At 35.1% G+C, this 12,761-nt stretch overlaps 1 protein-coding gene across 1 annotated transcript in view; it reads right to left on the bottom strand.

Moving 5' to 3' along the window:
- The window catches only part of ABI3BP (ABI family member 3 binding protein), a 176,271-nt gene that overhangs the window by 48,621 nt on the left and 114,889 nt on the right, over nt 1-12,761 (bottom strand). The window contains exons 26-34 of the mRNA XM_066175185.1: nt 12,256-12,330; nt 11,241-11,315; nt 10,322-10,399; nt 9,704-9,778; nt 8,563-8,628; nt 7,237-7,317; nt 4,043-4,111; nt 1,349-1,396; nt 801-875 (exon numbers count right to left, since the gene is read on the bottom strand). Coding sequence (XP_066031282.1) covers nt 801-875; nt 1,349-1,396; nt 4,043-4,111; nt 7,237-7,317; nt 8,563-8,628; nt 9,704-9,778; nt 10,322-10,399; nt 11,241-11,315; nt 12,256-12,330 — 642 coding nt within the window. The remainder of the gene's footprint in view (nt 1-800; nt 876-1,348; nt 1,397-4,042; nt 4,112-7,236; nt 7,318-8,562; nt 8,629-9,703; nt 9,779-10,321; nt 10,400-11,240; nt 11,316-12,255; nt 12,331-12,761) is intronic.

Here is a 12,761-nt window from a genome sequence, read left to right as displayed (position 1 = left end):
ACAATGTTTTATAATCAGATGCCATGGTTAAAAAATTATGAGAAGACAAGGATTTTGACTGTTTGCTACATGAGGAAATCATATCTAATAGACAACATCAGATTTCAAAATACTGGTCTATGCCTACAATCTAAAGGTCTTCAATAAAGTGTTTATCCTTAAAGTTTTCATATTTACCAAAGGATAACATATATTTGAGACCCTTGCAATTTTCTGTTGATATTACCAACTGGAGAGCATGGGACAGAAAGTAATTTTTTCTGCTTACCGCTGAATTCAACTGCTCTCACATTTAATGACATAAAAATCCAGTATTTGGGAATACAGTGTAAAGGATCACTAACACCAATAAATATTTATAAGCAAATACTAAGTATGCATGTATAACTGGGAAATTTACTCCCCCATGCAGAAAATAATAATGACATGAAATTAATTAATTATGGCTTAGGAGGGAAACAGATTCGTTCTAACAATGCAAAGCAATGTTGGAAAGAATTATACCCCCCAAGCAGCCTCAGTACACACTTTAATTGCTTGGTGTTTGCTTTAGTTAGCAAGGTTAATCTGAGAGTAACACTATTCTCATCCTGCTGCACTGAAGTAGCAGAGGTTTATTCTTTGGCTCTGTGAAAAACACCTAGCAAGTGTCACAGCCTGTGAAAACTGCAATTAAATTGTTGAATGGCACAGAACAGAACCCCATTCTGTTTTAACTGGCTCAGATAACTGAACAGCTGCTCATAAATACATTTCAATCCAAAATAAACTGTACTAGAAACAATCACAAAGCAGTTTACCATCTTTGGCTTGTGGGATGTGAGGTTTGGGCGAAGCTTTAGGTTTAGAAGGAACACGCTGAGTCTCCTTTGGAGCTGGAAGAGAAAATGTGGGCAATAAGTTGGTTAAATTGCACGGCAATTAGCATCTGATCCCAGCTGAACACACAAGCACAGAAACCTCACACCTGCAACTGAGAAGTAGGTAAGTCAGGTAGTACTCTCCATGTGTTTACAACAATCTAAGCAAGAAAGTGGAAATTTTAGTCATTTTTGAAGCTCAGCTTTTGTTTGTGTTTTTAAAATAAAAACTGAAACAAGCGCAAACAAGCGTAATTATGAGAAAGGTGATTCAGAGCTGCCAGAATAATTTCGTTTTTATAAAGGAGACATTCCAGCTGTGAAGAGAGCAATAAACCCAACTGTTTTGAATGCCAAGCAAGATAATTACCTAGAAGAAAAATGAGGTTAAATGAAACAATCCTGAGGCATAAGGTGACTAACTTCAGTGATGCTTGCTGTGATGTAAATAAAGCAAATACAACAGCTTGCCAAGGAAATTCTGTTACCTATGGGTGACCTTGGCGGCTCAATTCTAAGTGTAATAGGTTCCAAGACTGCAACAGAAACAGTGTGACAAAGTGAGTAAGGAGCACACTCCGAAAACTTAAAATTACTCCAGTGGTAAGTAGAAAAGCAGGTACAAACAAAACACAACGGTAATATGGATCTCTGAGCCGACCTTTAAACCGTGAGCAATTAAAATTCTTAATAATACAGGTAAAATAAGAAATAAGTAATTAGACAAACTTGATGGCAATAGAAGCAAAAAAATGTGGATATAAATCAGTAAATCCAAGAACAAGCCAGAGAAGAGATCAGAGTTTAACTCAGAGACAGCAAGGGACTCTTCATATACAGAATGTCAGGAGTCCCCAAACTGAACTGTGTTACTTGAAAGTAGTGTGCTACCATGACAAAAGAGTTGAGTTTTCCCTGTAAAGTGAGCAATTAAGAAGAGGACTAAAAGACTGCTATTGGTAGAGCTGTGTTTATTAGTTCTCTGAAAAAACTTAGTTTGAGAAAGCCTGTTTGTTTTCTCTTATATCCACTTACAATTTGGATCACAAAACCAATATATCATGCCCTTTTCTTGGTCATAAACTATACCAGATGGGACAAAAACCCACGAGAGGGCAGAATCTATAAAAATTTCTTGACAATAAAGAAAATATATTAAAATAATGTTAATGCATAAATTCTCCCCTCTTAGAGCAGTAACAAGTAAAATAGCATATAACACACACCTAAAGATAGAATCTTTTCTATAAACCATATTGACTTATCTCTTAAAATCTCGTATGCATCTACCAATTTTAAAAATGGGCTTCACATATAAATAACTCTATAAAACTTTGATTGCAATTGAGGGGGTTAATACTACATGTAATAAATGCTGTAATATCAAACATCCATAGTGTAATATTTAGTAGTATTAATATTGCTGCAAATGAGGAAAAAAATCCCCAAACAACCAGCATTAACTTCTACTGACAGTGGCCAGATACTCTACAGAAATTTCAAACTAGTCACTAATTTTTCAAATGTTCTCACTACATGGGCCTGGTTTGCAAACACTTTGCTATTATTCAAGCTCATAATTTAACTTTGAAATTCAAATTCAAGATCTTTTCCTACAAAACACTAATTTCTATTTTCAGGTTGCGTTTGAAAAATCAGTCAGTTCTTACAAAGAGAATGACAGCTTCCAATAATTAAAATAAATTTATATATTTTTTTTGGGTCTGCAAACTGCCTTCTGGAGCAATATAGTTTATTTTTTTACAAGTATTATTGCAAAAAAATGAATGGCTCTTCTCCACACCTAGAGGGAAAAAAAGTTGAAGTTTTTATTTTCTTTACTTTCCGCACTAATAGCAAGCCTCAAAGTACATAATTTCAAAAGAACTGCCTTATCAGATTTAGCTTGAGGTGTTTTGATCTTAGCAGATCATTTGGGCTTCAAATGTGAGGAATGTGTATTTTGGATACTGGGAAGTTTGTTTTGTGAAAACCAGCATTTAAGCTGAAAGTAGAAGTCCCAAAGAAAATCACATTCATATTCAGCAATGAAGAAATTCAGTCCAGGAAATGATCCTCTGTCCATACCAATGAATAACCACACTATGTGTTTAATGCATGAAATATTGTTGGATATGAACAAAACAAGCAATGATTATCTATTTGATGGATAATCAAAGAGCCGGATGTTCTTCTACAGCAACACTTCTCCTAGTTTAGTCAAAAGCCAAAGAGAACCAAAAGGAAAGCAATGCTAAGAAAAGGTTGTTATGTGACATTGGCCTTGACAAATCAATGTCGTTAGAAGAATTCTGAGATTATTTCATGGCGTAGAATGTGTTGCAGTCGAAAACTATGGGTTTAAGTGATTTGTTGCTAATTGACAAAACCAAACTGATTATATTTTATCAAATCATTTAAGTAAGGCTTAAAGCTGTCCTTGTCCTGTGAAGTATCATATATGTAGTCAGCTTCATCCAGGTTTTAAAGAGCGGAGCTAGGCTGCTGAAAACATCCTGAAGCCCTTCTCAGAATACAATCTGCACAGTAAATGCAAACAGTGATTCAAATTTTCCTTTAAATTAGATTTAGCACTTCAGGGCTCACTGCAAAGGAGAGACCTTTTTTTCTTAGTCTGCATAAAAAATGTGTGTATTAAACACATCACTTTATATATATTCCCATACTAAAAAAAGGTCATGTATTGCTTTATTTAAACTGTGCTCCTCATTAAAAAAAAACTACTTTTTTTTTTTTTTTTAATTTGAACGCAAGTTTGGACGCATTACTTGAAAAAATGCAGTATTTTCCATACATTTGAGAAATTATAAAGTAAAACTCCTTGTGCAGGAATTGTTTAGCAGTCTGTAGTTTTAAATGTCACTTTTAGATGATGTTATTTCTATATTCCATAAAATCCTTATTATTGCAATAATTCTTATTATTTCTTCTTCCAATGTGATTGAAACTTTTAAGTAAATATCTTTGAAGTGATATCCTATCTTTTAGAAGACATTTCCATGTTAGGAACATGGAGAAATAATAAAGCACCAAGACTTGCATTTGCTGGGTTTGGACCACACATGAATAAGCAAGAAGCCTCCAGGAAATAGTGTTTTCAACTGCACAGATTATCAGACCATTGAAAAGAAGAATGACTAAGGATGACTCATAATCATTACCCTCTGCAGTCTTTGGACGTTCATACGTGTAGGGACTCCTAGTAGTGACTGACACTGGGATGGTTGCTGCTGGAATAAAGAGAATTTTCTTAAGAGAAATACAGGTGCATCTGTATCTTTTTTTCAACTGCTGGTACAGCTCAGCTGCTCTTGCTTCCCAACTATAATCCACCGCTTCAGAACTCCTCAAATGGAAACACTGAGTAAATGATAAATTTACTGAAATTACCCTGTGTGAGTTTTCCTGCTCTCGGAAAATAAAAAGTGCTACAGGAACACACTGGGAGAGGAGTTCTCTAAAGCTTCACCTTCCTGTTTTACTGAATTTTTAAATCTCTTTATGGCTATAGACCTCTGAAAAGAAACAGTTCCAGAGAATTCCATTTTCTTCAGGAATTCTTTCTATTAATTTTTCCAAGTTTCTCCCATAGCAATACAAAGGATAGATGTGAAAGGCTTCAGGTGTAAATGACTGTAAAGTCACAGAAAGCAAGGCTGAAGATTCCAGCGGATTATCTAGTGCCACTGCACATTAGATCATCAAGTTAACAAGCTTCCCACCTCTACCTAGAGTACTTATTTGGGTTTGAAAGGAACAAACTACAAACACCCTGAAAAATATAAAGAACTTTGATGTCAAAATTGGTAGAATTGCTTGATATTAGCATGACTTTACAAGCTGAATCCATTTTCATACCCAAATATATCTACAATCATTGAGTAATCTTTGTGCTTATCCTTCGTTTACTCTCTTTTGAGAGCCTCTGTCCCTCCCTACAGATCTTAATTAGGAAAGAAAAAGTGATGGATAAATACTGTACGATGTGCCTCAAACTATATTTTTTGACATACTAACAATTTGTCACGTTGTAATTCACAAGCATTTTAAGACTCACAAGTACACTTATTTCAAGGAAGTTACCTTCAAATTTTTAAATACAATAAAATCTGAGACCTAACACTTCCAAAACTCTGTCAGTTTAGACAGAAAATCATATTTAATTTAAAAGTCTCTATTTCCCCACATGAAAGTTTATGGTGGTTTACCTGGGTGGATGGTGTTTAAATTTAAAAGACTGAATTATTTTAGGATTCTAATTTCCCCTCTTTTCTTTACTGACATTTTTTTATAGCTTAGATAGCTTTTATATTTGATACTATTGCCGCTATTCTAAGAAGGCAAAATACTCCAAAATTTCTTCAGGACAAATAATTTGTGCATTTCAGTAAATGCCCAGAGAGGGTGTGGAGTCTCAGTCCCTGGAGATATTTAAAAACTTTTCTGTGAAGAAAGTGTTGCAGTGCATTTGGGTGCACAATAAAAATTCATTGTAATTTCCTTTTCTGAAAAATGGAAAATGTTTAGAGAGATATTCATGCTAACAATAGTAGAAATGAGGACAATGGCTGGGCATGATCACATTGGCAACAAAACCTTATTTTTTTTCATGCAGGCAACGGATTCAGTTACCCAAATACCAAGGAGGAGAATGAAACTGTGAATTTCCACTAGAATGTACAGTTTGTTAGCTGGAAAATCTGAAAATCATTTAAATATTTGGGGTTTTTTTTAATGAAGCTTTTTTTCTCCACTGCCTAAAAGGACAAATACTTTACCAAAAACAGCATAAAATCATATTAACAATGAAAGCTAAAATTAATTGCTTGACTCAAAGGCAGTTATTAGTAGGTCATTGATTAAATACAAATTTGGCCTATATTGTTCATTATTTTGATTCACTGTAATGGAAAGGGGACAACCACTATCATGACACAAGTTTCTAATTTAAGCTGAACTTCCAAGTGATGCTGGGACACAGACAGGCTCCTGCTCTTTGACCATTTTGCCACCTACCCAAAAGCCAGCTTATCCCCATGTACTGCATATTTTACAGCTCAAATAACATTATCTGAACAAGAATATAATTAGTCCCATCAGAACACGTGCCAGTTTCACCACCTACTTACAAGAGAATCATGACAAGCTTCATCAAGATTAAAAAGTGCGTCTTAGGATTCTACCTGTTTCATTCATGAGGCCACTACTGGGAAAGAAAAACCCAGAGGCATGTGTACAAATATGGAACAACACCACTTTCATTGTAGGCATATAGAAACTTGCCGTAGAGCCACTCAGTGTGGAAACACCAGGATAAAACCTTGATCTTGGCAGTCCCAGGGTGTAAAACAAATTTATGCAACAGTTTCCAAATGAGTTGCTTTTTTTCCTTAGCCGTTTCAAAAAACAACATGCAAGACTCAGATCTATATTGAGACATAGACAGCTACAGTAGAGACAAAAGTAATGATGCTTGTAATATAATACTGGATTGCCTACACTAAAAATTATGCAGGAGCTGTAATAAGCATAAAAAACTAATTATGCACAGTATTCTGAGACAATTCCAAGTCATAAGTGCCATTCCTTTAACAAGTTTCACAGGAAATAATTTGGTCTGAAGAGAGTTAATTTCTTTTTATGAGCAAAAAATAATTTGCAGGGAATCTGGAAAGAATTTTATAAAATCCTCTGATCTCTTCCAGAATTGAGTAATATATTCTTACAATAAACAATTATGCAATTTCAAGCTTTCTAATTTCATTATAAACCATGTAACACTAGAAATATTTTTATAACTGTATTTATTTATTCTTCAGGCCCAGAAAATGCCAGGTGTGTTTTATTCTCTGCCATATATCATAGACCAAATTTAACCTCAGTGTGAAAGTGCTGTTTCATTTGGGATCATAAAATGTGTCTTTACTGAATTCCAGAACAAAATTCCACTCTTACTTTCACAGTTTTAGGTAAGTCTACATATGCACTGATGATCACTCAATACAAATCTAATGGTTCTGTGTAAGATGCTATCATCAGCAAAACAGTAGAACTTGTGTTTTCTGGACCCTATGCTGAACTAAGCTGGAAAACTCATTATTTCAAAATGAGAAGCAAGAAAACAATTTGCTTCGATGTCAGGCTGTGTGAGTTGGTGACCTGGGATACAAAAGTTAAAAGTTTTCTTGCTTTACTTCTGTGGGATCCAATACAAAATTATTATTCCTCAAAGAGGAATTCCTCACCTTTCTGATGATTAAGAGCCGAACTTCACATTGACACAGAAGAAATTCAAGCTAACATGCAGTATTGAAGTGATAGACTATAACAAATGTTTGCTATGGAAATTAGTTACCAGGTTTAGTTCGCGGCCTTTGGGGTCTGGCAGATGGTCTAGGTTTAGATGCAGAAGTAGTGAGTTTTGCTTCTTTAGGAGCTGAAAAAAATACACTGGATTATAAATTTATGCTTTCCATTGTATCACAAAAAAGTCAAATGAGGCAATGAGTGGCTGCTGGGAACAAAAGTAAATGATAGAACCAGATATGCCAAGAAGGCTTCTCAAAAATTTTCCTAAGAATTCACTACTCCAGCAAAATCTCTGTTTCTTCTTCACTGTAAAAGTGAGTAATTGCATTTAAATATGCAATTGAAGCTTGCAGTCACATCTGAATATTCCTCTCATTAAGTTAGCAAATTCATTTTTGCAAGATACCCAAGAGATAAAACAATAGTGTTTTTTATCCTTTTGAATTCCACATCAATTTTAAGCCACATAAAGACATATATATAAAAATATACAGAAATGCCCTCAATTTTTGGAACAGTAAAGAAATTACTGGCAAACAGCTGGGAGAACATGGAATCAATTAAAAAAGAATGGAACTGCTTCATAACTGCAGTCACTGAATTCTGCTAATGGAATAGAAGTAGCTAATACAAGTAGAATAATATAAGTACAATAACAGTATCAGCTAAATGGTAAAAATTAAGAACAATGAGTCCTAGAAACCCTTTTTCTATGAAACATGCACAGGTTGATACTGTAATTAGTTAATCTGCCTGTTAGCCTGGGTTCAGATAAAGTGTAAACTTGGTTTCAAGCAGAGGTAAGTGACTTTGTATGTTTTTAAAAAGCAGTGCTATGAGGCTGCTTTCCAATAAAATGTTTCATAGCAATTGGCACAGTGGAAAAATGCTTGACGTCTACAAAAAGAGCAGAGAGGAGTGAGCCATGAAGTGACTGAGAGGTGTTTTTCAAGCCAAAAGGACATTCAGAAGGATTCATAAAATAGTGGGATGAACACGTTAACCTAGTACTGCAGGAATCCTTCACTGAGGGTTCTGGGATGAACATCCACAATACTACCTTTACGCTTGGCATTTCAATTGTATTTCCAATGACTTTTCTGAATAAAGAGTGTTGGTGTAGAAAAGCTCTCAGTAAAATGGAAGCTAAAAATTTTTACTTTACCATGGAACTAGCAAAGTTGCATTTAAAAAATGGTTTCTTTTCCTCCTAAGTTTAGAAAACCATTTCTGAATGCTTATCTCCTAACTTTCTTCTTCTTTCAGAGAAACGGATTAAATACAGAAAAAGCTATGAGATAAAGTAACAGAGTACAAACTGTGGCTTGGACTGCAAAGAAGACTGGCCAACAGCTACAGAAACATGTATTACCTAGGGTTGCTTTTGGTTTTTCAACAGTCTGAGAAGTTTTAGGCTCCAAAATTGGTGGTTTAGGGGCTAGAAAAGAAAAATTCAAGCATAATCAAACTGATCAGTAGATGTACCAACACGAAGCCAAAAGTGTTATTATTCCAACAGTTCAGGAGAGTTGTTTTTTAAACAGTCTAGATAAGCTTTACTCTTGCCTGTAACACCCTACATTCCTTTTAGCTTTGTTTCCTATGAAATTGCACACTGGATGATTGTGTGAGAGTCTGCTTCTAAGGCTCCTTCCCCATATTTGTGTTCTCAAGACATTTTTAATCCTCTATTTGATTCAAACAGCAAAAAAAATTTCTCTTCTGTTATGGGAGAAGAATGAGAAAGGAGAGATGAAGAAGAAAAGAATGTAGTCTGTAATGAACACTGGAGAATCTACCTGGCAGGAAACTTCTAAAGGCCAAAGTTTTGGTGAAAATCCTAAATCAGTACCTGCAGTTAATTGTAAGAGAGGTATAAACAGTAAAGGCAGCTCCTGTGTTTTACTGATCTGTCTGTTTATAAGACATGAGAACGGAAACATTTAAGGTCTCAAATAATCCACAGCATAATATTTATTGGTTTAGTACCTGAACCACTAAAGGAGGTAAAATAATTTCCCTTTATCCCAAACCCAAGGAAAATTAGTAGGGGTCTTTTTTTTTGATCAAAAGGCAGAAAATACACGATACAATGATTATGTTTCTACAGTATTAGCAAAGACATCATCTTTGCCATAGTACATCTGTGTCAAAATGGGAGACGGGAAGTGGCAAAGGAGTTTTTAAAAATAATATTCATATTTAATGGTTATAGGAGCAATATTAAAACACTCTTGGGCCACCCAGAAATTCCTTTCCCATTCCAGTCCTTTAAAATGGTTACAGCACTAGAGAACTGGCTTATATTTTTATCACTGGGCACAAGTGCATAAAATTGATGACCTTGAGTCTCATTAAGTCAATGAGAGTTAATGACCAATTTGAGAATGATGAGTTAGTCAGGATGCTCATGTTCTGCATAGATGCTGCCCTTTTTAGGAAGTTTTGCTTAGATATTTTTAGAGAACATATCTCTCTGCATACCAACTTATGAAACTGTTGTGCACAATTACCAGGTTTCACATGTTGTACTTCTGGTGTAGCAGATGGTTTCGGTTTAGAACGAATAAGTGGTATTTCTTTTGGAGCTGAAAGAAAGAGCTCAGTTTGCAATGAGAAATTGTTTAACAAGCATTTCCCGCAACAAACAGCACACGTCACAAGTTTATATTGAAGAAAGTTTAGTATGGAATATGAAAGCCAGCTGATGAAATCAGATTTTGAAGTGTGGAATGGAGATGATACTGAAATGCTGTACGTTGATCAGAAATAAGATTCGGTGAGTCCAAAACAATTAAAATTTCCATTTTGAAGCTTTACATACCAAAGACAATCAGCACATGCGTGTGCACTGGGAGTAAAAGAGATAGAACACTAATAGAAGGATGATGGTGTTCTTTCATGCAAGAGATAATTTTTACTTTCCTGAGACAGTAAATCCACCCAGAACCTGGTTCTCATACACAGGTATGTCAAGAACAGTAAATATAATGATGATGGAAGAACAAGACACTCTAACCAGGAAAAAGAGTGATTATGGATGTGAAATGATATGTGGAAGGAATGCATTCATATGGGATGGAGTGCTCAAAACAAACACAGAGTTTTTCACTGGGTGAAAACAACATTACCTAATGTTACCCTTGGCCATTGAAAAGGACGGGAAGTTTTAGGTGTGAAAGATTCCAGAATAGGTTCACTTCTTGCGGCTGGAAGAAATGATGACAGTCATAAGAGAGTAAAGAGCTAATGGAAGAAACTCTTCCTTCATGAGCAAAAAAAAAAAAAAATTTTTTAACAAGAACAACAACTATTTCACTAATGCTTGGACATAATTGGACATTTATCAGTTTATTATACATTAGGGAGAAATTCAGAGCTGTAAAGAACTTGAGTGACTATAAATCAGCACATCTGTGATGTGCAAAAATTCTGGATATTTATTTTCTCCTGCCTTCATTGCAACTGGTCTGGATCTCAACCACTGCCAAGTAAGATTTTAAGTAAAGCTTTTGAACATTCTGAGTTTTGGTCCAATACTTAGGGGAGAGGGTACTGTGTACAATGTAGATACTTAATGAAGAAGACATGTTGAACAATCAATTAGTCACACATTAAAACATATAAAATTTGGAATAGAAAACTGACAACAGATCCAGCTGTGGTTTCAGTCCAAAACTACTGAGTGTCTGTAACTGTTAACCAATTTCATGCTGTTAAGGATGCACTAATGTTAACATTTCTTGTGATGCTACAACAATAAAATGCAACCTACAGTTCACATCAGTGTGAACTCTGTAAATACTGTTTTCTCAATTATCTGTGTGGTGTGTTTTTCAACAGACTGAACCACGTGTCTGTGAGTTGCCACGTGCATTATAACTGTGAGAAAACACCAAGTTCAGCCATTAGCAGCAACATAAATTTGAAATCAGCTGTTAGGGGCTAATCCAAATGTGCACTGAAAATAAGAGCAGTGTATTAATTTAAGTTTAATTTTAGAGCAAGGCTTGAGCTATTGAGTTAAGAACTAGGTAGAGATTATTGTACCTGGTCCAGCTTCTGCTATTTCAGGTTTACTAGGTGCCACAGGACTTGAAAGAACAGGCTGAATACCACCGAAAACTATAAAAAAACCACGTCACATTATCTATGATTATTAATTCTACACACAGGTTTTTTCAGCCATAGAAAATCAACCAAAAATGTGATACATTATAGCACAACTAATTTGCACTTCTCCATAAGCACACCTTGCCTCAGGAATGGAGCAGTATTGGTTTGGAGTGTGAGATGAAGGTAGTGCTTGAAGTAAGAACTAAAACTAAACTGTCAGCCAACCAAAGCTAATATTGCTCTGGATCACATGGTCCATGTAGCTTAAAGTGACCCAGAAAACACAAAGATAAAGAACTTCTAATACCACAATTATAAAGTACTCAATCAACTCCCCCCCACAAATTATAAAAACTCAAAAGCACTGCAAGTTCATTTCCATGAAAAAAGCACCTGCCTTAGTTTTCTTCAGTGCTTTATTTTGTGTCAATATTTTTAGTGAATTTTAATGTCATATAATCTCTTATACACACATGAAAAACAAGGGTAAAGTTAAAAAAAAAATCACTAAACAGCAAAAAAATAGTAAGAAAGGAGCTTCCTGTGCTGGCAAGACAATATTTGGTATAAAAACATGTGTTCTAACTGAGCATATAACAATTAGGCTTGTAAGAAAACATGTAATTGTTGAATTCTTATTAAGATTTAGTCAGTAGTAGTATTAAACCTAGGTTAGTACTATTAAACCAGCTTTACTTCATGTAAGTATATCTCAAAATAGCCCCTAGAAGCTTTATGAGGAACAAATGTGAGATCAGAAACGCTACCAGGTGAGTTTCTCAGCAAAAAGAACAAGCTGTCATGTAAAAAAAGGATGCTTTCAATGATCATGATTCACATATAAGACAACATGGAAGAAGAACAAAATATCTAGAATTAATAAAATTTCAGAAATGCCTGTCCAAACACTGAAAGGGGTTCAACTGAAAAGCTGATACATTACTATTACCCGCAGTTGTTGTTAGCACATGAGGTGTTCTGGAAAGTGGAGGCATAGATTTTTCCAGGTCAGCTGAACTTGTAACTGTGGAAAAATGTAAATATCCCTGAGACAGATTCATATTGATGCAGACATAGTGGGGGGTGGGGGTTGGAAATCAAAAAATGGAAAGATAGCTTTGCTTTGGAAGATGTCAACACCACTACAACAGACTTTCACGAATTTCCAACTTTAAAAGAAAGTAACAAAACTTCAAAGTTTTGAAGATGTCACATGCACCAAATAGACACACCCTGACAGGAACAGCAGTCCCCCTAAAAGCAGATTAATCTACAGGAGTCAATTGATATGTGCCCATGTAACATGAAAAAAACTGTCCTTTTGGCTTCACCTGCAACCGTAGAAAGAGACCTATGTAATTCCAATGCATGCAAATATGAATTTGTACAACCAGTTATTTCTATTGCCAAAGCTTTGCATGTTTCAATATAGCAAAAGCCAGTATTTTGACCTAT

This window comes from Chamaea fasciata, unplaced genomic scaffold (genome assembly GCF_029207755.1).
Source record: "Chamaea fasciata isolate MVZ Bird 193981 ecotype frontalis unplaced genomic scaffold, bChaFas1.0.hap1 SCAF_2, whole genome shotgun sequence".
Taxonomy (NCBI): Eukaryota; Metazoa; Chordata; class Aves; order Passeriformes; family Sylviidae; genus Chamaea; species Chamaea fasciata.
The sequence above is the reverse complement of the archived record's forward strand: the minus strand, read 5'-3'. Positions and strand labels throughout refer to the sequence as shown.